At 44.2% G+C, this 27,839-nt stretch overlaps 1 protein-coding gene across 3 annotated transcripts in view; it reads right to left on the reverse strand.

Moving 5' to 3' along the window:
• LOXHD1 (lipoxygenase homology PLAT domains 1) overlaps nt 1–27,839 on the reverse strand; it is a 303,909-nt gene that overhangs the window by 157,603 nt on the left and 118,467 nt on the right. For all 3 annotated transcript variants that reach the window (XM_075585679.1, XM_075585670.1, XM_075585689.1), the window contains 6 exons: nt 19,284–19,382; nt 18,152–18,300; nt 4,941–5,064; nt 3,136–3,386; nt 2,184–2,319; nt 603–763 (listed from right to left, as the gene is read on the reverse strand). In XM_075585679.1, coding sequence (XP_075441794.1) covers nt 603–763; nt 2,184–2,319; nt 3,136–3,386; nt 4,941–5,064; nt 18,152–18,300; nt 19,284–19,382 — 920 coding nt within the window. The remainder of the gene's footprint in view (nt 1–602; nt 764–2,183; nt 2,320–3,135; nt 3,387–4,940; nt 5,065–18,151; nt 18,301–19,283; nt 19,383–27,839) is intronic.

The raw sequence follows: 27,839 nt of genomic DNA on the forward strand, positions 1-27,839 counted from the left end.
AAGTGGTAAGTTGTGTTTAGAATGCAGGGGAGTGAATGTGGGGTGAGGTTGGCAGGGACTTCTATAGTTATGATGCAGCACAGGATGACACTAATAAGGTACCATAGACACAAACACGCATAACATATTTATGTGACCTTCAGTAACACACTATAAACGAGTGGCACAAAACTCTGATATTTCCCAAAAATACTGAGGGGAAACCCAATTCTGGATAATGCGTCCGTTTATATGAGAAAATACCTTTCTGTAAAAAACGGGAGGAATTGTAATGAAAGGACTTTTGCACAAATGTCCAACCAACAAAGCAGGGACGTTTTTTCCTATTAGTGCACATGGTGATTTGGGGATAGGGAAGAGCAATATCAGAGTGAAGTGAATTTACACCAATATCTACACCCCTTTTGGAGTTATTCAATAAACTGCCATCAGGATTGGGGTACTATCTAACGGTATTTCCCCCTGAAGTCAAAGGCATAGTGCCCTAGTCAGCTCTACGACAGTTTTATGAGTAACTCCTTCATGTCACAGGTACAAAACAAAAGGACTGAACGATCCCTAGAGGAGAAAGAGAACCCCCTATTCCACCCAGCATCTCATACCATAAACTTGTCCGTTTGTCCAGTTTCAAAGTTGTCAGAGTTATTGTCTAATTTCATTTCATCTGATTTTCCTTTCTCTCCGTAGACCTGAAGGAGGATGTTGGCATCTGTCCCAGCATTTTTAATGTCACTTGTCCATATCCAAAGAGACCATGGATGTTCTGCAAGAAGATTAAAAAGTCTTGTGACACTTTGAGTTGTAGGCCCATCTGACAGAGGAGCAGAGGAGCAGAGGAGCAGAGGATAAAACCGTGTGTGCAGGGTTGCAACGGGTTAGCCCAGAGAAGAAAAAATATAATATAAATAATAACAAATGTAGGATAAAGATAATACTGTTTAATGGTTGATGGATGGGTCAAGAGAATAGAAAGCTTTCAAAAACCACTAAAGTCCCTTCTGGTAACACTCGCCTCAAGGAAACCTACGATTCTCTTGCAATATCATAATTTATCCATTAAAAGGTATTGCCAATAGCTACTAAGGGATGCTATTCCAAATGACACTTGAATGGGGTATAAGATGTCTTTGGGCACAATAATGTGTATAATGGAATAGCACCACGTAAAAAAAAAATATGGGCCATCATCTTTAACCTACATTTTATTTTTTATGATGAATAAAACAGGAAACACTAAGGCACAGATTCACAAAAGGGTGCTAAACTTTAGTACCCCTTTACTCCCACAGGGGGCGAAACTGCATGCTTATACTTAACACCTTTTTGTGGATTCGGGCCTAAAATAGTAAGAGAAGCTCCCATACAGAACATAAATATTTTTCTTCTTGTGTCAAATACTAACATCTTGATAACCAAGAAAAGGGTCAAAGTAAATGGTAAATAGTGAAAAGAAAAATGAAACCATCTACCCAGGTCTAAGGAATCTAGATACTGAACAGTGCTAAGCTTTAAAGCACCTTCATTTGAATGGGACTGTGACAGAGCCATGGATTCTGTATACTAGAGTGAGGTGCAGCATGTGTGATTTATAGCATGCAGGCAGTTAAACTCCTCTGGAGAGACTAGCTGCAGGTGCAGATAATTAAAGCAGACTTAACTCCTGACTGAAAAGGGGTTTAAAAAGGCAGTCAGCAGCCTGCCAGATTAGAGACTTTACCCAACCAGGAAGGACACTGGTTGGTACGGTTCCCCAGGTCTGCTGGATGCAAGGCCTGCTGGGACAACCTGGGATCCACACGAAGGAACCTGAGCTACAATCCTGCCTGTCTGAAGCGGTTACATTCCAGAGGGACAATTTAGCCTTATACAGTACTCTACAATTTGTAGTATTTGGACTGGCATAGCCAGCCAGCCAGTTAGTTAGAATGGCATGTACAGTTAGCCTCCCAACTGTGGAGTAGGATGCTATTTTATGGTTAATGTTTTGTCTTAATGGGACAGTATACATAACTGTGTTGTGATGTGGTAAAATAAACCACTAGAGAGTTTAAGGCCCAATAAATACACTGCCTGGTCTCTTACTGACCCTACCATGAGGCCGTCCTGCCACAGGGACATACAGTAATTTGAGGTTTAGCATTGTTTAGTACGTGTGCACTTTGTAAAACTTTATGTACACTTACTTTTCTGCCTTTTCTGGCGAAGAGAAACCATTTCATAGAGTTCCCGTTCTATTAAACCATCCCCTTCATCCTCATCCAACCATTTACCACATGGGAAGGTCTGTTCTATGCCAGTGAATGGACAATAGACAACCACCTGCAGAAAAGAATGTGCAGAGGTCACATGGGTTAGTGTGATGTTAGGACACAGCTCATACAAAACAAAGATCCAGATTTACTAAACAAGTATTGTTCCTCTTAGAAACTCTGTCAAATGGCAATCCCCCATATCCTGAATGGTGGATCACAGGAAGACAACACTTGTCAGTCTCGTCAGTCTCGCCGGCCTACCCCCCCACACACACACACACCTAGTTTTAGACAAACACACTACATTTGCAGGTGCTATTTTTTTTATTTAAAAAGTCAGTAAGCCAGGAAATACCAACCAGTAGTGGTATTGTGACTGGACCCCCATGGTGCTTGGAACTCCCATGTGCGCCACATGATGCACCCAACTATGTTGAAAAAATTGAGTGACTCTCCATTAGGTGGACATTTTAACCACTGTGCTGCCAGGGGCCTAGAAACACCTTGCCCAGCAATGCTGGCCCTCTGGAAGTGAAGAGTTTAAACCTCCAACGCAACCAACCAATGTGGTCTCACATCTGAAGACCCAATGGTTAGAAACAAGAGGGGAGAAACACAAATATGGGAGAGAACATAGGAGGTTATTTAGTCAACTTTCCTGTCTGCTAAAAGGGGGGCAAACCAGTGCCCATGAAAGGCACGAAATCAACTCCAATTGCTCTCCATGGTACTGTTTTTTGCACTGTTTTTTCCAAGGGTTGTAGTTGGACACAACAAATAACAAATTGCCTCCCAAAATTGGGCCTTGTGGAATTTTGTCTCCACAAGTTAATATAATCTGGACTTTAATCACAATGAGTGAATGTATGTGATGACTCCTCACCTTCTCACAGTACCATCCAGAACTGACACCACGTCCATCGTGCCCTATAGTCACTCTGCTCAGAGGGCTGAGAAGGGCTGCTATCTCAATGTTAAAAATGTCTATCCTCCCTCGTTCAAATTCCCCTCCTTCCAAGAAAATCCGTCCGCTGTTCTTCAAGCCCTTGGACCCGTGAAGAATGATGTGTATCTTGGAGTTGGTTCCAGCCCCTCTGATGTCCCCAGTCATTATGGAAACATTGTAAACAATGCCTAGGGATTCAAGCACAGGCCAAAGGATGAAAACGTGGCTACCGATTATATGATTTTGTATGTTTATGTTTTATTGTCATGCAATGCATACTTGGCCATATTTATTAAGCAGTTCTATTCCATAGGTCACCTTAGGGATTTGAATGGGCAGTAAGGGGTCTTCCAGCACCAGTATATGTCTTATGGAATAGCATAAAGAGTATTAGTAAAAATGGGCCACAATGTTCTTATGTTAAATAACAAGCATTGATGATTTAAAACAATGCAATGTCAACACAAAGGGAAGTGCTAATGTATGAATACAAGATGTGAATCCGACTTGCAATGTAAGCAGTGGAGTATGCAACTGAGATAACATTTTGTATAATAGGAGGGTTGGGTACAGACTTAGCCTTCTTCATTGGTCATTCTGGCTTCATGTGTTGTGATGCGTCTCAATTTACTGTGCCAACATTACCAAATAATTCTATACAAAATCTGTGATATTCTTAGTTGTGAGCAAATCAGAATTCCACGAACAATATAACAATGTAGCAACCACTGCTCTTGAATTACAGTATAAAGTTAAAGAAGTGGCTGCGTACACCTATAATATACATTCACACTGTAATGATAAGTGTTAATTGAGTTATCGGAATTATAGCACAATGCTTTAGTGATGATCTCACTCCCTCTATACTTTTGATGAGGAAAAAAAGATCTTCCCCAAACTGTAGTGCTATACTTTTATAGTGTGCGCGTCCTTCTGTTTAACTTTCTGCTGATAGTCTGGGTAATGCTACAATATGTTATGTTTCCACTTTGGCCAATGGTGCAGGCTATCTGTATGACGGTGCACAAGCCTTTCACGAAGAAGCAGATGTAGATAGAAAAAAACCATGAATCAGGGAGAGTTCATTGATTACAAAAATATAGCTTCATCACAATTATTCTACATCCATGTTACTTTTTCCGTATTAAAACAATTTCTCCAGGAAAGCTTCATCTCTCTGTTTCTAGAATTTAGATTGCAGCAAAACACCAACGAGTGTATTACATGAGGCACACAGATCAATTCCAGCCCCTGAAACATTATGTCATTTTTAAACCGCAGATATCAAAATTCAGATTAAGAGGCTTGGAAATGTTAATATTAAGGAGGTCATTTTATAACAAATCGGCAGTTTGGGACATTTTTGGCCAAAGAAACCCATAGACTTCAACCAGGATACTCAACTAAAAATGCTCCGAACGACCGCCTTGCAGTTTATAGATATTAATATTTCCGTTTAGCGCTTTAGAGCCATGTGACATAAACTTGTTGAATTAAGCAGTTTGTACTTGTAGGTTTCATTTAAAATATTACAAAGCCAACACCCATTTGAAGGCAGCAATGTCATTATTTCTCACACAACCTCAGCAGCAAGATGAACCAGACAACAAGCCACATGAAATGGTAAAGAAAGGGGCAAAATCATTTCTCCACACAAATTAAAGACCAATATCCAAAAACCAATAAGCCTAATTCTTGCCAGGGTTTGGAGCACAGTAACAAATACCCTTTATTCCTCTCACCTGTTGCTTCACTGCCTCCCACCAGAATATCTCTCTGAATTTTTCCATCGTCTTCATCTATGGCAAACCAGCGAGAGACAGGAAACTCATACGTGGCTTTGTTTCCAATATCCTCAACGATAACCTGATAATATAGAGGCAAATGCATATTTCCACTATGATTTCCATACATTGACTATTGAATATGTTTTGTGTATTTGGAGAACAATATAACAAAGTTCCCTTACCAGGTACAGGAATGTATAACGCGATCCTTCATCATTCCACCTCAGAGTACTCCCAAACTCACTCTATGTGGGTGTTAGCCTTTGCAAAACATCTTGATGTGGACTCTTTAGAGTTCCAAGAATAAGATTAACACCAGCAGTTGAATCTTTGAGCATATATTTAAACGTTGTAGACTGTGTATATATTTTAGATGATTTCTTATTTAGCTTGATACTTAAAAGAAGGCCTTTATCCGTTTAATGTTAAGTATCAAGCTAATATACACATGTGCAGAATCTACGGGTATAAACATTGTCCTCAAAGATTCCACAGCTGGTGTAACTCTGATTACTTGGATTTGCTACAGTTAAAAAACCCCAGGGCACGGATATGGGATTACTGGCAAGTGTTGGGCTTGAAAGAGAGCTAAAAAGAAAATTCCCCGGCTCTCTAAAGTAGTTGCAAAAAAAGTCCTATTTCCTCAATCTCTGTATTATAATAAACCTTTATTGATCTTCAGAGCTTCATTTTCCAGAACAGCTTGGGTAAATAACGCCCATATTCACCACTCAGTCTTCTGCCTTAATACACCTTCCAGGTCTGGAAGACACCTTACAATCATGAGTGGGCTGTAAGGTGGTTTTTTTTTTAGCACTAGAAGGTGCCTTATTCCAGAAGACTGCTTAGTACATATGAGCCTGTGCATTATTACTGTGTTATACCATTGTTGGTAATTTACCAAAATAGCCAGGAACAACAGAAAGAGAGATGCCATATTTACTTAACGGGCTTCTACCATAAGACGCCTGCCGGCACTTGAAGACACCTCACACCCCACTGACGTGAACGAGCTGTAAAATGACTTCAAGCGCCACAATGTGCCTTATGGCAGAAGACTACTTAGTGAATACGGCCTGTGGTGTTTATATGTGGTGAGAGGCGGTAGGGGAAGAGCAACTTGATGCACCCATTGTATAGATATGCTGTGCCTGAGTCATTTCTGAAGGTGATCGCCCTTTGTGTTTACAAAATATATTATTTTGATGCTAAATTGACACAACCCGGCAGCATTCAGACCAAATCATTAAGCCTCAAGAAAGAAGAAATCTCCAAATCACTACTGCTATTTCATGTGAAAGGGTTTACCTGGACGTGGAAGCAGACAACATGTTTTGACCAAAATATTGACCTAAATTACCCTTACATAATAGAAGAATATATATATAACATGAGAACCAATCCAAAGATTAGTAAAGAGACAGCAAACTGCACGGGGTTAATCCAAAAATAGTTATATTTATATATATATATATATATATATACACACACACACACACACACACACACAGTTGTGTGAAAAAGAAAGTACACCCTCTTTGATATCTATGGTTTTACATATCAGGACATAATAACAATCATCTGTTCCTTAGAAGGTCTAAAAAATAGGTAAATACAAGCTCAGATGAACAACAACACATGACATATTACACCGTGTCATGATTTATTTAACAAAAATAAAGCCAAAATGGAGAAGCCATGTGTGAAAAACTAAGTACACCCTTACTGCTTCCATAGGAATTAAGATGCTAAGTAGCTGCTAATCAAATGCCCTTGATTAATTGATCATCAGCAAGTGTGACCACCTCTATAAAAGCCAAAGTTTTAGCAGTTTGCTGGTCTGGAGCATTCATGTGTGTGTTAACACAATGCCAAGGAGGAAAGACATCAGCAATGATCTTAGAGAAGCAATTGTTGCTGCCATCAATCTGGGAAGGATTATAATGCCATTTCCAAACAATTTAAAGTCCATCATTTTATAGTGAGAAAGATTATTCAAAAGTGAAAAACATTCAAGACAATTGCCAATCTTCCCAGAAGTTAACGTCCGAGCATATTCACCCCAAGGTCAGACTATGCTCAGAGAAATTGCAAAAAACCAAGCGTTAAATCTCAGACTCTTCAGCCTTCAGTTAGCATGTTAAATGTTAAAATTCATGACAGAACAATTAGAAAAATACTGAACAAGTATGGTTTGTTTGGAAGGATTGCCAGGAGAAAGCCTCTTCTCTAAAAAGAACATGGCAGCACGGCTTAGGTTTCCAAAGTTGCATCTGAACAAACCACAAGACTACTGGAATAATGTCCTTTGGACAGACGAGACCAAAGTGGAGATGTTTGGCCATAATGCACAGCACCACGTTTGGCGAAAACCAAACACAGCATATCAACACAAACACCTCATACCAACTGTCAAGCACGGTGGTGGAGGGGTGATGATTTGGGCATGTTTTGTAGCCACAGGACCAGGGAACCTTGCAGTCATTGAGTCGACAATGAACTCTTCTGTATACCAAAGTATTCTAGAGTCAAATGTGAGGCCACCTGTCCGACAGCTGATGCTTGGCCGAAATTGCAACAGGACAATGTTCCCAAGCACACCTGCAAATCTACAACAGAATGGCTGAAAAATAAAAGAATCAAGGTGCTGCAATGGCCCAGTTAAAGTCCAGACCTCAACCCAATAGAAATGCTGTGGCTGGACGTTAAGAGAGCTGTGCATAAACAAATGCCCACTAACCTCAATTAACTGAGGCAACATTGTAAAGAAGAGTGGGCCAAAATTCCTCCACAACGATGTGAGAGACTGATAAGGTCATACAGAAAACGATTACTTCAAGTTATTGCTGCTAAAGGTGGTTCTACAAGCTATTGAATCATAAGGTATACTTAGTTTTTCACACATGGCTTCTCCATTTTGGCTTTATTTTTGTTAAATAAATCTTGACACGGTGTAATATGTCATGTGTTGTTGCTCATCTGAGGTTGTATTTACCTAATTTTAAGACCTGCTAAGGAACAGATGATTGTTATAATGTCCTTATATGTAAAACCATAGAATTCAAAGAGGGTGTACTTTCTTTTTCACACCACTGTGTATATATATATATATATATATAATAATTTGCCATATTTGGTGTGCATTGAAGCTTCTTTGTTTTCTGAAAAACACCTCCATTGTGCGAGAAGTCAAAAATCCTGATAACAATCTATAGGACACAGGTGCCAGAGGAGAAGGTACAACAGGCCCATATTTATTAAGCAGTCTTTTGCCATAATACCCATTCCTGGGGTTCAAGACACCTTACAACCTATTGACTTGAATGAGCTGTAAGGTGCCTTCCAGCGCCGGGAGGAGTCTTACGCCAAACGACTACTTAGTAAAAATGGGCAGAAGAAGGATGATTAAAATTAGTTTAATACTTTCACTAGCACTACAATATCTCATTCAGGGCATATATAATTATTACCTTCGCTATTCAATGCTTCATGTCTATACCAGAGTCCCATACTTTTAAACAAACATTGATCTGAGAGTGCATGCTTATGGGGGTTTCTACCCCCCCCCCTCTGTCTGTGGGGGAGAACCTCTCTCTCTCGTATAGTGAAAATATCCCACAGTTTTTTTTTGTAAAAATGCTTAATTAATCATTATCTCAACAATTCACATACAATTTTTCATAAACCCACACTAAGCTCTAATGACGAAATACAATTCCTAAAGGTACCTATTACACTTTTATATTGCAGGCAGATTTTAACACCGGGATTTTAGCAAATGTGAAAAAAGCACCAAATATACATGCAGTCAATTAGAAACATCCGGATCCCAAAGTCATGTACTCCGGATACAGCAGAATGTGGTCTCGTTTTGTACAAACGTAATCTTCCAAGGCAACGCATTGCACAATCGCAGAGAATATCCCATCTTCAGCCCCCAGCAGCCTTAGCTATTTGATCTCCACATGCTGAATGCTTTTCTGCATTATGGGGACAAGTGGTGGTGGCAGCAAGTGAAAATCAATCGCAATATCATTTAAGCTCTTCAGCCGTACTGTCAATGTAACTTATCTCGAACAAAATAGCGATGATGGAGCATGTTGCAGCAAGACTCTGGGTAACGACTTCCGTGGATGTATCATAACCATTTCCATTTACTTTGGTAGCCCCCCACTACCGGAGATCTGTCCGCTACCTGGTGTTTTGTGGTGCTCACCTGTAGGTTCTCAGGAGCTCTGAGCGTCCGCCGATGGTATTGGGGATCAACAGATCAGGCTTTTGGGTTTATCTTCTATCTCTTTGGTGCAGCGCCTGCATCCTCCAGGGGCCTATCAGTCCTTGCAGGAAACTCTCTTCTTCCCCCTGAATAACTCATACTCAGGCAGGCATAAAACAACTGGTCTTTATTTGGTCTCACAGCATACATCTGTCTTCTCTTAGTCCCTGGAACCAACACAAGGAGCTTGAGACCCCAAGAGTCTCTCCTTATCTCCCTAACCCCCTGATGAGATAAGGGGAATCAGCTCCCACTCCCCTGAGGGGAGGGAAAGAAAGAACATGAACCAGAGCCCTGGCTCAACCACACAACCACTATAATTTGAGCTGGAGCCCCTTTTTATAACCAGGGGTGGGTCCCATGTCTTAGCCGTGGTAGGTGGGCAGCACCTTGGCCGTGGGCCCACCCTCCCTGTAACTACTAGGGAGTTACTTACTACAGAAAACAAAAATAGGAGCGCATGAAAATGAAACCAAGAGAAGCCAAAATTAATACATATATTTTATATCAAAGAAAATAGTTCATCATACAAACATACATATATCCAAAATACATAATAAAACCTGTCTAAAATGACATTAATATAATGCAACAGAGCCCTAGCCACGTAGGAGTAAGGGGTGGTGCTAGGAAAGCTAGATGGTCCCCTGATGAGGTGTCATGTGACACGAAACGCGTTGGTGACGTCATTACGCAGCGACGCACGGCCGTGACGACGGTCTGTTTGTGTTGCTGTTGGAGCCCAGCCTGTCACGAGGAGTACACGGAAGATTTTAAGTGCCCAAGGTCTGTTTTTTCTTATGCCATCTAGCTTTCCTAGAACCTCTTCCTTCCTGTTACAACTAGGGCTTGTGTACTTGGGTGTCAACACCCCCCTCACTCTGTTGCATTATATTAGTGTCATTTTAGACAGGTTTTACTATGTTTTTTTGATATATGTATGTTTGTATGATGAACTATTTTCTTTGATATAAAATATATGTATTCATTTTGGCTTCTCTTGGTTTCATTTTCATGCGCTCCTATTTTTGTTTTTTGTTTGCTGAGTATGCCCCGCTGATCACGGGAGACTAGTAGCTGCGGGGTGGAACCGGGTAGCCGAGAGGGTGGTCGTTTGGAGGGACAGCACGCTCAATACAACATTTTCTATTAGTTACTTACTACAGCAAGAACAAGGGATTAACCCTAACACTGAATGCGCTGGTACCAGGGCTTATATGTTAGGGCAGAGGATTTTAGTAGCCAGGGGTTATATGGCTACATGCTCCCCCTGGAGAAGCCTCACGGCCTCACGGCCTCACATGAGCACCCAATTTATGCATCTTCAATAAATTGGTGAAACAGGAAAAACATAACAGTCATAACATGGTAATAACATGCGTAATAACATGATCCTCCCTACACTGGAGAATCTATACTCAGCACATTAATAATAATGGGCTGGGTCAGGCTTGCGTACCATCCGGCCCTCACTATCCGGTACTGTTACCGAATAGCAATGCTTCTGGCCCCTCTCTAAAATATATTCCACCCTATCTAGGTAGATGTTCCTGCCTAACTTTCACACTCTTACTAGGTAGGATACTATCTCCTCGTTGTAGTAAGAAGCCACATTACAGCGGGCAGACAGGTAGTCTAAGATGGCATCTCTGACCCATTCTTCCCCATTAGCCTCAGCCTCTCTCATTAGGGCTTCAGGTACATAAGGATAGTCCTACTCATGAGATTTCTTATAGCGTTGTACAGTGGCGACACACTTTATTCTCGCTCGGCTAGTCCCGCGAATTTGGGTATACTCGGGTGTATTGAGGTTTGTGATCGTTTTCTGCCGGAGTGTATAGCGTTATTTTCCTGGCAGGGATTGAAGCATTTTATTCCGGCTGGCTGCAATACTGCAATGCCGTGTAAAAACACATGGGGGCGCTTGCGAGCTGTTCTCTTTGAAGCCGTCCCCTATAATGAATTGTAATGCACTATATATACTGTATATATATATATATATATATATATATATACTGTATAACAACAGCCCCTATAACCCCTAACATACAGTACGGTACACATACAGTACTGTACAGTATATGCACATACTGTAAATGATACTATGGGCCGGCGGGGGCGAGATGTGTTTGCAGCAGAGAGAGATCCGCTGCTCTCTCTGCGCAAACAGCAGCACATTAAAACTTATTTTAAATACATTTTTATTTATAGTGTAGATGTGCAGGGGGTCTCGGGAGCTGAACCGCACTGGTTTCAGGTCGGGGGACCCCCTGCCCCCCGAGATACAGACCCCTTTATGAGGTGCCGGTATCCCTCTGCGTTTAAAGGTCCCGATCACGTGACCGCGACCTGTAAACCAAGCAGAGGGATACCGGCACCCCCAAAAGGGGCCTGTATCTCGGGGGGCAGGGGGTCCCCGGACCTGAAACCACAGTGGTTCTGCTCCGGAGACCCTCTGCACATGTACAGTATAAATAAAACACATATATAAATAAACACTCGTTCTTTACCTTAGCGGCTATGCGCTATGGTAAAGAAGCAGCATTTCTGTATTTTTAATAATATTGTACAGTGAGCAGGGGGTTCCCTGATCCAGAAATCTAAACTCAGGGGGCCCCCTGCTCCTGCTCAATATTATTAAAAATACAGAAATGCTGCTTCATTACCATAGCATATAGCCGCTAAGGCAATGAAGGGGTTAACCCACCGTGCCCGCTTTATCGTGGGTAGCGGGGGTGGGTGAAGGGGGTATTTGGCCCTTAGTGTGAGTTTAGGACTTGCGGGGGGGTTGCGGGTGCACTTAACCCCTTCACGACCGTAGCAGTTAATACCGCTACGGTCATGAAGGGGTTAAGCCCTCCCGCTACCCCCCCGCAAGCCCTAAACAAGCACCGTTGGGGCTAATACCCCCTTCACCCACCCCTACTACCCACAATAAAAAAAACCTCACACACAGCAGCCGCCAAAAAATAAATAAATAAATCTAAATAAATAAATAAATAAATGACTATAAATAAATACATTTGAAATACATTTTTATTTATAGTGTAGATGTGCAGGGGGTCTCCGGAGCTGAACCGCGTTGGTTTCAGGTCGGGGGACCCCCTGCTCCCCGAGATACAGCCCCCTTTATGAGGTGCCGGTATCCCTCTGCGTTTAAAGGGCCCGATCACGTGATCGCGGCCTGTAAACCAAGCAGAGCAGAGGGATACCGGCAATCCCCAAAAGGGGCCTGTATCTCGGGGAGCAGGGGGTCCCCAGACCTAAAACCACAGTGGTTCAGCTCCGGAGACCCTCTGAACATCTACACTATCAATAAAAATGTATTTTAAATGTATTTATTTATATTCATTTATTTATTTATTTATTTAGATTTATTTATTAATTGTGCTGCTGCTGCTGTGTGTGATTTTTTTTTATTGTGGGTAGTGGGGGTGGGTGAAGGGGGTATTAGCCCCATCGGTGGTTGTTTAGGGCTTGCGGGGGGGGTAGCGGGTGCACTTAACCCCTTCACGACCGTAGCGGTATTAACTGCTACGGTCGTGAAGGGGTTAAGTGCACCCGCAACCCGCCCACAAGTCCTAAACTCACACCAAGGGCCAAACACCCCCTTCACCCATCCCCGCTACCCACAATAAAAAAAATCACGCACAGCAGCCCCACAATTAATAAATAAATCTAAATAAATAAATAAATACATGAAGAGAAATAAATATATACTGTATATATATACTGTATATATATAATAACAATCCCTATACATATACAGTATATACTGTGTATATATATACTGTATATATATATATGTATATATATATATATATATATATATATACACACAGTATATACACACACATGATGAACCAATATACAAATACATGTAGAATGGTTATCAAAATCATACTGTCCTACAAATAACGCTTCTCCATACAGACAATAATAATAATCCATTTAATAATCCTTACTGATCTTATAATATAAAACATAACATTCTAATCCACACAGTACATTGCATTTACATTGTATAAATGATGCATAAAGTGTGTCGCAGCAGTACCACTATGCGATCCGCTCTACTATTCTTAATAAGATTCTGTCCACAGGCTGTCCTGGCATTACCCAGAATAGTGGCTCTTTGGGTAGGGTCTCATGCTTCACCACCTCCAGGCCTGAAGGTGATATAATTCCTATACGGATATCTCTGCTACGATCCCTAATGATCTCTGCTGTTTGCTTAGGGGTAAACTCTCCCTCTTCCCACCATTGATCTACTGCATCAGCTTGTATTAACAGAAACCTAGTCCTATTCATGTGTGGCACATACCCCTGGAACATTGGATCCCACCTGTGTACAATCTTCCCCACCCTAGAACCAGACACAATAACACATTCATCGTGTACCAAACCCACAGTGGATCGTGGTCTGGAACTGCCAGATTTAAAGGACCCCTCCCTGGAGGACACAGCATAATTCGACATCTCCCTGGGCACATCATCATCAAACCCACCCCACACTATATTGTCCAGTGTAGGGTTTGAGGCAATATCAGTGTCCTGGGCAGCGTTTGATGGGGCCTTAAGCCCAGAAATGTGTCCCAATGTCTCAGGCATTGTTGAGGCAGCATCTGTGGTTGGAGGTATGGTACTCCACACCACTTGCAGCGGGGCTTGACTTCCAATTCCCCACCAGGGCAGACGCATAGTGAGCATACACATTGAAGGAAGTCCTTCCCATTTATTTGCACCGCCAGGAGTTCTACTGGTAGCACATATTGGGTAGCGGCTTTTTCAGGCATAAATTCACTGAACAGGGAGTAAGCCTAGTGTAGGTCCTACTCCTTCAGTCAGAGAAGACGTCACCGCCGTCCTGGCTGTGCTCAGATTTCATTGCTCCTGGGCTCATGCTGACGTTGCGGGGGTCACGCACTGGCACGCGCACTCTGGCAATGACATCATGCGCGGACCCGTTTTTGGCGTGAAATTCAATTTGGATAGATTATTTTGGGTATGTATTTAAGGAGGGTCCTTGGCACTGTATTTTATACTCCATGTTAAAGGACATTATGTCCGAAACGCGTAGGAGGTTGCACAACTCCCTTGGGTGATGTTTATATTTTTTTGAATAAAGAATACAGCCTTTTTACCACCTGGCTCCCTGGCAGTGCGCTGCTTTTTACTTCTCTGGCTCTTGGATTTCTCCGTTTGCAGCTGGACACGCCATTACAGACTCGTGGAGGCTCAGGAGTGGGTAAGATTTACTCAATTGCTATTTGAAGAGTGTTCTCCACTTCAGTATTGATTTAGCTTTTCTCCAATGAGATTAAATTCAGGTTGATTTATTATCACCTTGATCGTTTTCTTCAGGAGATATTATGCTTTCATCTCACTGGCTTATCACTTAAATACCCACTCCATAATAGAGTCTTACTCCAGAGTCTCAATTACAAGGACTATTGAAATAAGACTATATATATTCCTAAATCATTAGAGCAACCAATTTTTCATATGTATACTGTACCTACTCCGTCAGTCACCACGTGCAACTGCAGAGTGCGGTAGCTGCATCCGGCTACGACTCTCGTGGTGTCACTCCGATCAGTGCCTCCTCCCGATGGTGGACCCAGGAGTCCAAGCACTAAATATGGGCGCGGCTTCAGCTTTCAGGCCAAGCCAGGCATATTTTTGCAAAAAGAAAAGCTTGCACCTTGCACAGCTTACCACACTGTTCTCCCATTTTGGCGGGAATCGCAATTGCATGTCCTGAAGCTCCCTTCGTGGGGGGTCCAGCCCCTTGGATCCTGAAAGCCCCCTGGGACACCACACATACGTACATTTCTGAGCACAATTGTGGGTCTCCTTGCTGCAGCTCAATTCGTGGGGGGTCCGGTCCCTTAGATCCCAAGAGCCCCCTGAGATGCCACACATGCTCCTGTAGCCATGTGTAAAATTGGTGTACATATCTCTTTCTCATGCTGGCAGTAAACCTGGTAAGTATGCAGGATTGCCAGCAACAATCCTGGAGGTTTGCCCTCAAACCCTGGTGTGGTGTCATATGTCCCAAAGAAAGTGACAACATGCAGAGGGTGTCTGTTTTCTGGAGGTGATATAAGACACAGCACTGCCTAAAGTTAGCAGTTCAGTACAGTTGGTGTTCTGACTCTGTTCAGGAGAGTCATGTGGAGGTCTGCAACAGTGTTGCAGCGGCTGATGCAATAGCTGTGAGTCTGTGCAGATCAAGGCAGAGAGACAAGCTGGTGAATCTCCCTGAGGGGAGAGGTGGAGAGCAACTCTATTAGAGGAAAAGGAACCGTCCTAATGGAGTGCAGCAAAGGAATGTGCGGCTAAGCTGCTAGCTGTGAGGGGCAGCTGGCCCATACCACCAAGCAACAATAAAGATGCCCTGTTCAAAGACAACCACCCTGTGTGAGTGTGAAGTTACTCTCCAGCGGAAGGAACCACCAAGAAGGAGTTCCTCATCAGAACCCTCTCCTTGCGGACGCAGAGATCCTGATGAGGTGGAGGCGCTGCACTGGATATAGGTAGGACTCAAGCACACTACCTCAGCTGCCTGTCTGGGTTGACAATCCCCATACACCATCATGTGGGAGACTCAGGAGTCCTGTTGCCAACAGGTGCACCACCAGACACTACCATGTAATGGGGACTGATTAGACCACAGGGGCCAATGTGAGATTGAGTGAGTCAGGCTAGGCCAGAAAATCTGTTACACTCCCTTAGCAGCTGGCCCTGATACGGTGGTTTTCAAGCACCTCTCAGCTCGGCATAGTAGAGATCAATTCTCTTAGCACAAGTTTTGGGTTTTCATGCTGCAGCTCCCTTCTGGGGGTTTCGGTCCCTTGAATTCCTAGATTACCCCTGAGATACCACACATAACCCTTGAGCAGCTGGCCCTGATATGGTGGGTTTAAAGCACCTCTCAGCTTGGCATAGTGGAGATCAATTCTCTTTCTGCTGCAAAAGCCTGCCTGCTCGCATCTCAGCAGCGCCTACAAATGTAGCACCTTTCCCCCTCCCCCCTCTATGGGAGATATGTCCGCTACCTGGTGTTTTGTGGTGCTCACCTGTAGGTTCTCAGGTGCTCTGAGCGTCCGCCGATGGTATTGGGGATCAACAGGTCAGGCTTTTGGGTTTATCTTCTAACTCTTTGGTGCAGTGCCTGCATCCTCCAGGGGCCTATCATAGATAGGAGTAGTCCCTGCAGGGAACTCTTTTCTCCCCCCTGAATAACTCAGACTCAGGCAGGCATAAAACAACTCGTCTTTATTTGTCTCACAGCATACTGTACATCTGTCTTCTCTTAGTCCCTGGAGCCAACCCAAGGAGCTTGAGACCCCAAGAGTCCCTTATTAGCTCCCTAACCCCCTGATGGGATAAGGGGCATCAGCTCCAACTCCCCTGAGGGAGGGGAGGAAAGAGCATGAACCAGAGCCCTGGCTCCAACACAGTATAATTTGAGCTGCAGCCCCTTTTTATTACCAGGGGAGGATCCCAAGTCTTAGCCCCGGTAGGTGGGCAGCACTTTGGCCATGGGCGCCCCCCCCCCCTGTCTGTAACTACTGAGGAGTTACTTACTACAGCAAGAACAAGGGATTAACACTGCCTGTACAGGTACCAGGGCTTAAATGTTAGGGCAGAGGATGTTAGTAGCCAGGAGTTAGATGGCTACACTGTATACAGCATTATTATGAGCACGTCATAACGGGTGATATAGTGGTGTGGCAAAGGTGTATGTAGCTAGATATCCCTGAACTTCAATTACAGTTAAAGCAAAATACATTGACAATTATATTTTTATGTGTTTGACAGTTTCCTAAAACATGTTGTACCATCTAAGGAGATGCAGCAAAAGAGTGACAATTATCTGTTCATTTGCAGGAACACTCACAGATACTGTATCTACAGTTTGAAGACACCGAGGGGTGAAACGCTAAGAGTCACATGAAATTTAAATATCTGTTCACTTTAAGGCACTAAGCCATCTTTATGTCTATCTTGTGCAAGCTTGTGGTCTATGGGGAAGTACTGTAGGTGTTAGTGAGGATTTGCAAGGGGGCATATCATATAATGGGACGTATCAAGTCTTGCATGTAGGGCAATCACCTTTTTTCTTTTTCCCTATGCCAAAAAGGTGTCAGCCCATTCAGAGAAAGTACGGTAGACTTCGCAGAACAAACAGATGTTCATCACACTTTTTACATTTGATGCTGTCTCAGGGCAAACATTTTTCCTGTGTGCCTACATCCACCTTTCAGGAGCTTACTATGTATTATTATTAGTAATATTATTATCCTTTGTTAATAGGGAACACACAGTTTTTTTGCAGCACAGTACAATGTGTAAGAAATAAAATAATCTATCATACTAAATATGTAATTAACATATACTGGTACAATACGTAGAGAAGCCCCTACTCCAACGAGCCTTTATTCTAAAGGGACGCAGTGCTAGAGATGATACGCAAGGTATGTTAGAGGAGAGAAGTTGGTAGCAGCAGACATGCTCTTCCTTGGGCAATAAGAAATATGAGGGGAGGGAGGCGGGGGATGTGGGTGAGGTGGGGTGGAAATGTAGGGAGAATAGGATTTACTGTAAGGGAGAGGGGAATTGTAAGGGTGAGGATGGGTATATTGGAGCAGACCCTTGAATACCAGAGGGGTTGTGCAAGAGAGAGCAAGAGTATTGGGATCAAGTGAGCAAGTGGTAATGGGAATGGCTTCATCCCTCCACGCATTGGCTGGAATTCACTAAGCCACGATAATGGGTATTTCCCCCCGATACGGCATCAGCTGGCATTCGCAGTGCGATGCCACACATCCCAGGTTAGTGAATCCCAGCCATTGAGTTCCCTGACTACACACCAGCAACAAACCTTTTCCAGGAACCAGCCAGCTGATCCTCCTTTGTTGTTGTGGCCAATTGTAATTTTCCTCACTTTTCCCAAATTCGGTGCATCAATGGTGAACTTGTCTTCTGTTCCTCGCTCAAAGTTGTTCTTATCGTTGTCTAGTCTTCGATCCCCTAATAAAAGACATTTTCAGTGAATGAATAGCCGGATAGAGTTTCTCTGCACTACAATACTTCTCTTCTGAGCTGCCATAATGATAAGCGTGAATCTACTATATATGTGTATAGACAGTAACTTTTGTAACCGTTTATATAGCTTTAATGGGGGTTTGGACTTTTCTTTTCTTTCTCTCTCCATAAAGCTCCATTAAGTCAGGGCCCACAACGTCACGTTACCTACAGCAGTAATGGATCTTATTTTGCTGGAGGTTAACGTGAATCCTGAAAGCTAATTATATGCAAAAACATTGGGCGTTATCGAGCTTATTAGCATATCACGTTATTGAATCATATTATATATATTATTATTGTATATATATATATATATATATATATATATATATATATATATATATGTGTTATTGTATTAGCTTCCATTCTTTCAACATTCTCCGTATATATCCTACGGAGGAGATAAAGAGAGAGACTATTTTAGTAGAGTACCTATTGACACCGCGGAAGCAGACGTTATTGCACCCGCGGGTGCGTTTGCTCCCACCCCCTTTTCCACATTGGGCTCTGCCCCTTTACGACACACAGCTGATGCATTTTCAAGGTAGGTTGCTCTCACGGGCGCATTGTGTCCCCGCCCCCCCCCCCCGCTGCAACGCGTCACTGGGAGAAATAACGTCTGCTACATCTGTATATACTGTACCTCCCTATTGAAAACAACGTTTGTGTTATCTCCTTAATGCACATGTTGTTTACTGTGTTATTCCGTTCGTTATTCCAAGTTAACAGGGATAATAACCCTTGCCACATCTGTAACTGCAAATGACTGGCGGGCTCATAAAGGGTAAAAAGAAAATTGTTCACATAAGTCAACATCCTGTGTATTTTTATGGAACCGATTTAGGAGTGTAACAAACACTAAAAAGATCATGTGTAAGGTACATTTTCCATCCAATCTTTGATCTGCATATTTGCAATTACTGTACCTGTATCTCCATTTTCCCCAAAGATGTTAAGAAAAACATCTGCATCTGTCCCACTGCCGCTGCCGGAACCAGTAAATACTCTGGCCACATATTTGTTCACTGCACATAAAAATAACACATGCAGAAAAGTGATTAGGAACATTTTCAGTCATTTCTTAATGCATCAGAACCTTGATTTATCATGTCTGGGGACAGGCATACAGTACAAATTCTCCCAGATACTCAGCTTTTTATTTTCTCCTTGATATGTTCCCTCATCCCAATGCAAGTCAAAGGTTCCCTTCTTTCTCTCTCAAATGCCCCCTGGGTATGTTGTGAGGCCCAGAATCTTCCCAATGAATTAATAACTGAACTGAACTAGGTTGACTATCCCTTGAGTCGAGACATAATATAAATCTTACCTGTCTTACCCTCAAATAATTTCACAAGTTACCCAATTATCTGAGCAGGCTTCTCACACCTACTGTACACAGCACTTATCTCCTTAGATCTGCCTCCAGAAACCTGCTTATAGTCCCAGGTTCAATAAAAAAAACATCCGCTCTTCCTTCTAGTACCAAACACTGGACGTCTGGAACAATTTACCTCAATCCCTCAAATCCACTTCCTGCCTAAATTCCTTCAAGACTTCGGCTGTTTCCCATTTTAAACATGTTTGCAACTGTAAATTGTAATGCTGTCCCCTTTACTTTGTGGCCTGCTCTATAAATGGGCGGAACTGTCAAAATTTGTTACCCGGAATTTCATTCCATTCCAAATCCCATTCCACAGTGTAAAACGCGTCGACGGATTGTTCCAATTTCAATCCGTATGAATTCATCCCAAACCGCCATTGGATACAATCCGGACGGATTTGTAAAAATCCAATCTGCGGATTCCCCAATCCATTGCCGGATTGTTAGAAATCAGACCACAGATTATTAATCGACCACGTGGATTGTGAGCGATAGAAAAGACCCCAAAAAAGGTGGATCGCTTTTTTGTTTGATAATGATCAGCGGACCAAAGGAAACCAGTGATCTGAGGCAGATCCAAATCCGCCAAAACAATTTGCCCATCTCTACTCGGGACATACTTGAAAACGAGAGGTAACACTCAATGTTTTTTTTTTCCTGGTGATATATTTATAAATAAAAATAAATAAATACTACATCATCGGTGACACAATTCAAAATTGAGATGTGATAGGTAGAAACAGTACTGTAAAATGTATCATTGATACTCTTTTTATTCGGTGATTGTAAGGAACTCTTACCGAAGTAAACTTCAAATGAATGAACAGGGCTGAGCTTAAGGAATTTCCTAGAATGTCCCCATTAGCGGCAATAAAAAGGAACAAAAAAGAAACCTAATTATTATTCTTAGATCACACTCACAGATGGCCTCTTGGCCTCTTGGCAGGAACCAGCAAAGGTGGTGCTGTGAGACCTTCTAATGCCCAGGAGGAAGCATGCAAGGTAGAAGGGAGCACTCCAAGGACGCTGGAAAGGATTAGGAAATGCTCCCAGAACCACAAGACAGCAATGTAGGTTGCACAACCATGAGTGGGGGGGGGGGGGGGGGGTGAGGGGTGAGGCAGAAAGTCAAGACAGGGGTCCTTGGAGGGGTTGGTGCAGGCCAGACACTAGACAGTAGAGTTTTTTTGACACGTTTTTTTCATTTTACTAGAAGTTTGTTTTTTTAAATCTGCAGACCAAGCAATATCTTATGTGTGTTTTTTTTTTTTTAATAAATCAGTTCTGTACTATGAGAAAATACTTTTTTTTTTTAAAACCACGCTGAATTCATTTTTTTAAATGTATTATAATGTAACAAGCATTTTTTGTTTCTATAGCAACCATTCACAAAGTCACATTCCCCTCCTCTTCTGAAACAGGCTCTGTCACGCCCCTTTTTGAGCCCTACCCTCTCTCTAGCAGTGCACCAATTGTATCTAGTGACTGCCTGGTCACATGATCTTCCCCACAGAACTTTGCATCTTTGGTCCTCTTCTGCTGCACTGATGGCCATTTAGTGAACCCTCTGAGCCGAATCTTCGCTGATCGATCACAGGGGAACGGATCGATCGGCAACTTATCTAATTGCTTATCATTGTGTGGATTGTATTGATGCACGCATTAAAGGGAACCACGTATTAAAGGGAACATTTAAAAAAAACAAAAAAACAACGGCAGCCTGGACTACTGCTTTAAGGAAAGGGTTCATATGTTTTATAAAACTTTTGCCATGTAATTACAACTTGGCCTCTAGGGGGTACTCTTAGGTTACATTTTACATGCATTGATACTGTAGCATGAAAACAAACTCTGCTCCTATCTTGTTAACATAGTGAGCCCTATTTGCAGTCTAAAACAGGGGTGGGCAAACCTTCCAGTCTGCGCCCCCCTGCCTGCTCGCGCCACCCTCCTTACCTGGTGTCCAGGGTCTTCTTACGTCACGACGTCATGTGATTTTGCATTGCCATGTGACTACGCAGCGTCATTTGACGCCGCATTACCATGGCGACGCATTGCTGGAAGCTGCCGGAGACCAGGTAAGGGAAGTCACAGAGGCCTCGTGGGCGCTCCCCGGCATTTAATTTAAATTTATTTATTTATAAAAATGTTTTACCAGGAAGTAATACATTGAGAGTTACCTCTCGTTTTCAAGTATGTCCTGGGCACACCGTTAGGACAAATAATACATGTTTACAAATACAGTTACATAAATGAACAGGGTATACATTATATACAAGACATTGCATGCACAGTTAAAGATAATATATATTATGGGCGTATGAAACAGTTACAGACCAGATTAAAGTGTGAGACAGCCTTAGATTTGAAAGAACTTAAACTGGTGGTGAATGTGAGAGTCTCTGATAGGTTGTTCCAGTTTTGGGGTGCACGGAAGGAGAAGGAGGAACGTCCGGATACTTTGTTGAACCTTGGGACCATGAATAGTCTTTTGGAGTCTGATCTCAGGTGATAGGTGCTGCATGTGGAAGGGGTGAGGAGCTTGTTCAGGTAGCTGGGTAAATGCCCTAGGGAAGAGCGCGGGGCCCCAGTAACCGCCGTGCCCCCCCCCCCCCCTTCCCCAGTTTGCGCACCCCTGGTCAAAAATTCAGAATAACCATATCTAGTATTAACCCATGTAAAAAATATACAGAATATGAGAACAATCGAGGCGTTTGCTTTGAGACGGCCACTAGGTGGCATCTCCGACACAGCTCCAAACAGTAATAAAAGTGACTCGGGAGTCAGGGCCCCTCACTACAATGCTTGTGTGTGCTGCAATGAAGAAATCAAACTGCAGAAATGTTACCAATCACAGGAGCTGCAAAACACTCAACAACAGAACGGGCTGGAAATCAATTCCAGTCATTCCTGACACAAGATGAGTACATCAGTAAAGTACACTTAAACCTTTTGTTGACTGCGCTGCAGGCTTCTCTAGCACTAAGCACTAATACATCATCAGCTGGGTAGCTGCATCTCTGCTGCTCTTAACACTTGTTTTTAGAGTTTTTAAAGAGGTAAGTTGATTTTTGAAAGATATATGTGATCAGGATGAGAAAGGAAACACGATTAATTTGTAAAATGAACAGATACAATATGTATATCTATATACAGGCATACCCCACATTAACGTACGCAATGGGACCGGAGCATGTATGTAAAGCGAAAATGTACTTAAAGTGAAGCACTACCTTTCTCCACTTATCGATGCATGTACTGTACTGCAATCATCATATATGTGCATAACTGATGTAAATAACGCATTTGTAACAGGCTCTATAGTCTCCTCGCTTGCGCACAGCTTCAGTACAGGTAGGGAGCCGGTATTGCTGTTCAGGACGTGCTGACAGGCGCATGCGTGAGCTGCCGTTTGCCTATTGGGCGATATGTACTTACTCACGAGTGTACTTAAAGTGAGTGTACTTAAAGCGGGGTATGCCTGTATAGCAATGCAGCAAGCATAAGCTTATTAGGGTTCCATGACAAAATGGATTTGAAGCAAAAGGTGGCACTGTGTACTCATTTGCATGTAATTTTCCAGAATCCCTTGCGGGAGCGGAAGCACTGTATGCTGGCGATAATGATGAACGGCAGGGTTGCAGACCTGTCTAAGTCATGCAAATGAGCACACCGTAATATTTCCATTTGCTATATACAGTTGTGTGAAAAAGAACGTACACCCTCTCTAAACTCTATGGTTTTACATATCAGGACATAATAACAATCATCTGTTCCTTAGCAGGTCTTAAAATTAGGTAAATACAACCTCAGATGAACAACAACACATGACATATTACACCGTGTCATGATTTATTTAACAAAAATAAAGCCAAAATGGAGAAGCCATGTGTGAAAAACTAAATGCACCCTTACTGCTTCCATAGGAATTAAGATGCTAAGTAGCAGACAGGTGCTGCTAATCAAATGCCCTTGATTAATTGATCATCAGCAAATGTGACCACCTCTATAAAAGCCGAAGTTTTAGCAGTGACCAAGATTAATATATATATGTAGCCCCATTGCTAAAGTTAAGTCCCTTTTAGCATGTAGGCTATGATAGATGCTGGCAGTGTTAGGCTGCGACCATAGAGGGGGGGAGCAGTGCTGAACAGCGCTGACGCTGAGGCTCGCCTGCTGAAGCTGTGCGATTTCATACACATGCAGGCGAGCCAGCGGGCACGATTGGGAGGCGGGGGGAGGTGGGGCAGTGACATCGCTGGGCCAATCGCACGCGACGCACTGACGTCAACGTCACGGCGCAGACGTCACGGCGCCGTGACGTTGACGCTGCTTCGCGCTGATTGGATGTTTTCAGCCGACAATGCGCTGAAAAACAGCTTGGCTGTCGGCTGAAAAATACAACTCCTCAGCACGCCTGCGGACGCTCGCGTGAGCCCCCTCATTGAGGATGCAGGGGCTAAGCGCGGAGCGTTCGCACGGCTCAGCGCGGCCTGTCCTTCTATGGACGCAGCCTTAGACTTAACCAGCTTGCACATGGACCTTCATGTGTTTAGTCTCACTACAAAGTTATAATGTTGCAACTTCAGGAACCTGCTAGTCTGGTGAGCATGAGTCAGAGTTAGGAAAGTTCTGGTAGGTCGTGTGACTGGTGGGGTGATGCCTTTGCAACAGCATGTTTTGCCCAGAAACTAGGGGTAGAAAGGTTCACAACAACATGGTATATAAGGTGTGGACCCACCCTAGAGAGGAGATTCTGTTCTGGGCTGATTCAGTGAGTCCTAGGTGCTATGCGCAGGCACAGAGGTTCCCTTGCTGCAGGGAGCAGGTCTATAGCCCAGGTTTAAGTAGGGATCTGGGGCTGAGCTTGCTCTACTCCTATCCAGGGTTAAGTTGGGTTCTGGTAGGAACTGCAGGCAAAGGGGGAACGGCTGCCTGAGAGAAATGATGGGAACCAGTCCTGTCTATGCTGTTGTCTTCTGTTCAATAAAGCAAGCATCCTTTAAAAGTTCCTGGCGCCCTGTTCTAATTATCCTACTCCTCACTACAAGCCTGGCCTGGATCCACCAGAGAGGCCCTGAGACTAGAGGTAAAAACTCACTGAGCTACACTACTCTGAAGCAGGTAGAACCCCTGTCTGCAGTGTAAAAGAGACTGTTTCGTGTACACCCTATCTTCTGCAGCCAGGGGGGTGGGGGGGTAAGGGTGTTTATATATGTATATATTTTTTTGGAATCTCATCCCAGGCTATGTTTAAAAGCTGTGTTTAAAGCAGAATGCATTGGCTTGAGGGTTTTCCATGTAATGTGGTCTGGAGACAAAAGGTGGCACTGTGTGCTCATTTGCATGTCATTTCCCAGAATCCCTTGCTGCAGTGGGAGCACTGTATGCTAGGTGACAATGGCGAAAAGCAGGGTTGCAGACCTGTCTAAGACATGTGAATGTGCTCACAAGTAATATATATATATATGACACACACACACACACACACCTATTGTCGAGTATTCAGCCAGGAAACTGCAGTTCAAAACTGCCTGACCACTCCCAGCTCGCGTATTGCCAGCTGCAAGACTAATTGCTCATCAGGATTAACACAGCGGGGGTCCCTGCTTCTGAATGGGATTCCCGCTATGTTAATCCTACTTGGCCGCATCAGCCTGGAAGAGCTGCACAGTGAGCACAAACAGAAACAGCCCCGCTCCCTGCACAGCTCTAACAGGCGATCATGCTGCTTTTATTTTAATTACATAGTATGGAAGCAGGGGGTCTCCTGAGCTTAACCACATTCATTTCAGGCCTGGGGACGCCCTGCTTCCTGAGTTACAGGTCCCGGTATGGGGTGCAGTTATCTCCTGCATGTTTAAATGTCCCGGTCACGTGACGTGGGAGAATCCTGGGCTCCGGGAAAGCTGTTGGTGGCCCTGCCTGGTCCCCCTACCCATGTCGGCGGCCTTTCAATACCTCATCTTTCTCCCCATCTCTCACATACCTTGCTCTCTCACCCCTCTATTTCTTACGCTCCCTCATCCTCTCCTTCCCCCTATGTATTTTTTCCCCTTCTGTCTGTTACTCCACCTCCCACCTCTCCTTCTTACACCCCATGACTTCCCTCCCTCTCTTAAACCCCCACTTCTCATTTTCCATCCTCCCCCCATGTATTTCTTTCCCCCTCTCATTTTGCTCCCTCACTCACTAACCACCACTCCCCACACTCAATAACCCCCATGCCCACACTCAATAACCCCCACTCCCCTTCTCACACAATAACCACCCTTACACTTAATAAACCCTCTCCCATCTCCAAATACAAACATACACAAAAAAACAATACAAACCATAACTACCCTAAAGCACATAACCCCCAAATTATACACACAAACACCCCCCATCCTCCAATACGCATAATAACCCTCCCATCACCCAATACGTACACACACAATAACCCCCAATACACAATAACCCCAAATACACATGTAGCCATGTCACCCTTTGCCCCATACGACCCCCCTTTGAGCCTCCGTGGCCAGGAGCGATGTCGGGTGCTGCCGGAGGCCAGCGGCAGACCCGACGGCCATTCCGGAGGGTGGGGGCTGAGGAGGGAGCAGCACGTCTTCCCCTGCAGGTTGCCGGTTGCCGGGGACGCGATCGGGCCGTTGCCATGGCCGCGGTCGCGTCGCTAAGGTCCCGGCGGCTCGGTAATCCTGGCGCCGCCATTGCTCTGCGCGTTGCGCATGCACAGGGGTCAGCTAGCGCAAGAGGCCCCCGAGTAGTTCGCGCAGGCGCGGGAGGAACCCCAGAGGCAGGGACAGCTCAGGAAACAGTGAGGCGGCCCTTAGATGTTCGCGCATGCGCAGGAGAGGTGCGCACGCAGGCCCAATGTGTTTCTAGGCTCCATGGGACTACAATTCCCATGGAGCATAGCGAGACAGGCACCAGATGCCTCATAGGAGCCAATAGGGCTGCAGGATTGCGCTGGAGGAAAGGATACATTTCGCGGGCTTGCACCATGCGAGTCAGTCAGAGGAAGGGGCAGACAAGGGAAGGAGGTAGGGTACCAGAGAGAGGGACCCTGTGCTAGGCCAGCACCCCCTTGGCCCCAGATAAGGCCCCTTTAGCCCTTAATCCCTCAGGTTAGTGAGTGTTGCCAGGGATAGTCTCAGAGAGGGACCCTGTCACTCATGGTAGTTAGAGCTGAGGAATAGTAAGGGACAAAGGGGGCTGAGGTTAGTCTGCAGAGCGTTGCGGCAGGCGTTTAGGTGAATTAGTGGCACGAGACAGCTGGGGGGTTCATAGCGGTAACCAGTCCGGGGAGCCATAGCCCAGAGTCCGTGTTGCGAGTGGCGAGGCGCTGTGGGGGTTCATAGCGGTAACCAATCCGGGGAGCCATTGCCCAGGCCGGCGTTGCGCGTAGTACGAGGCAACTGGGGGGGTTCAAAGCGGTAACCAATCCGGGGAGCCATGGCCCAGGGCCCGTATTATGAGTAGGGTGGGTACAAGACCTACCTATATAGGATAGGCAACCCCGAATGCCCTAGGAGATTGACCCTTAAGCCACTTAAGGATGCTGTGTTATAGGGACGGCCTATAGTGCAGTGTGTGTCACGTTGCTATACCGTCAGTTAGGGACTCAGCGGATGCTGCGGTTCCAGTGACGGAGTTCGGACCCACGTTGGGGTCACAGAGAATATCGCCAGGATAGGATCAGACGGATTCATCACGCGTCTGACCCTTTGTGAAGCGTTGCTGATCCGAGCACTGGAGTGCTCGGCAGGTATCTACAGTTCTAAGTGCACCACCGGGCCCTTAGCTTAATAGTGACTGCGCAGTCACCCATTGACTTTCTGCAAGAGTGCGGGACATTGGGTGGGGTTCTTTGGACACTGGGTGGGATCACCTAGTGTTGGGGAATCGTCCTGCGAGACGTCACGGTTAGTGTCTCCTCCTGAGAGGGACACAGGTTATGTTATGAATGTGATGTGTCGTATTACATGTTAGTAAATTCGCTAGTTATTATACCCCATTGTGTATGTGATCATTGTGTTTGTCCTGCGAGGATCCACTCCCCCTCTGGTGGGAGCCATCGCAGGTGGAGGCGCTGCAT

The sequence above is a fragment of the Ascaphus truei genome, chromosome 1 (genome assembly GCF_040206685.1).
Source record: "Ascaphus truei isolate aAscTru1 chromosome 1, aAscTru1.hap1, whole genome shotgun sequence".
NCBI classification, from domain to species: domain Eukaryota; kingdom Metazoa; phylum Chordata; class Amphibia; order Anura; family Ascaphidae; genus Ascaphus; species Ascaphus truei.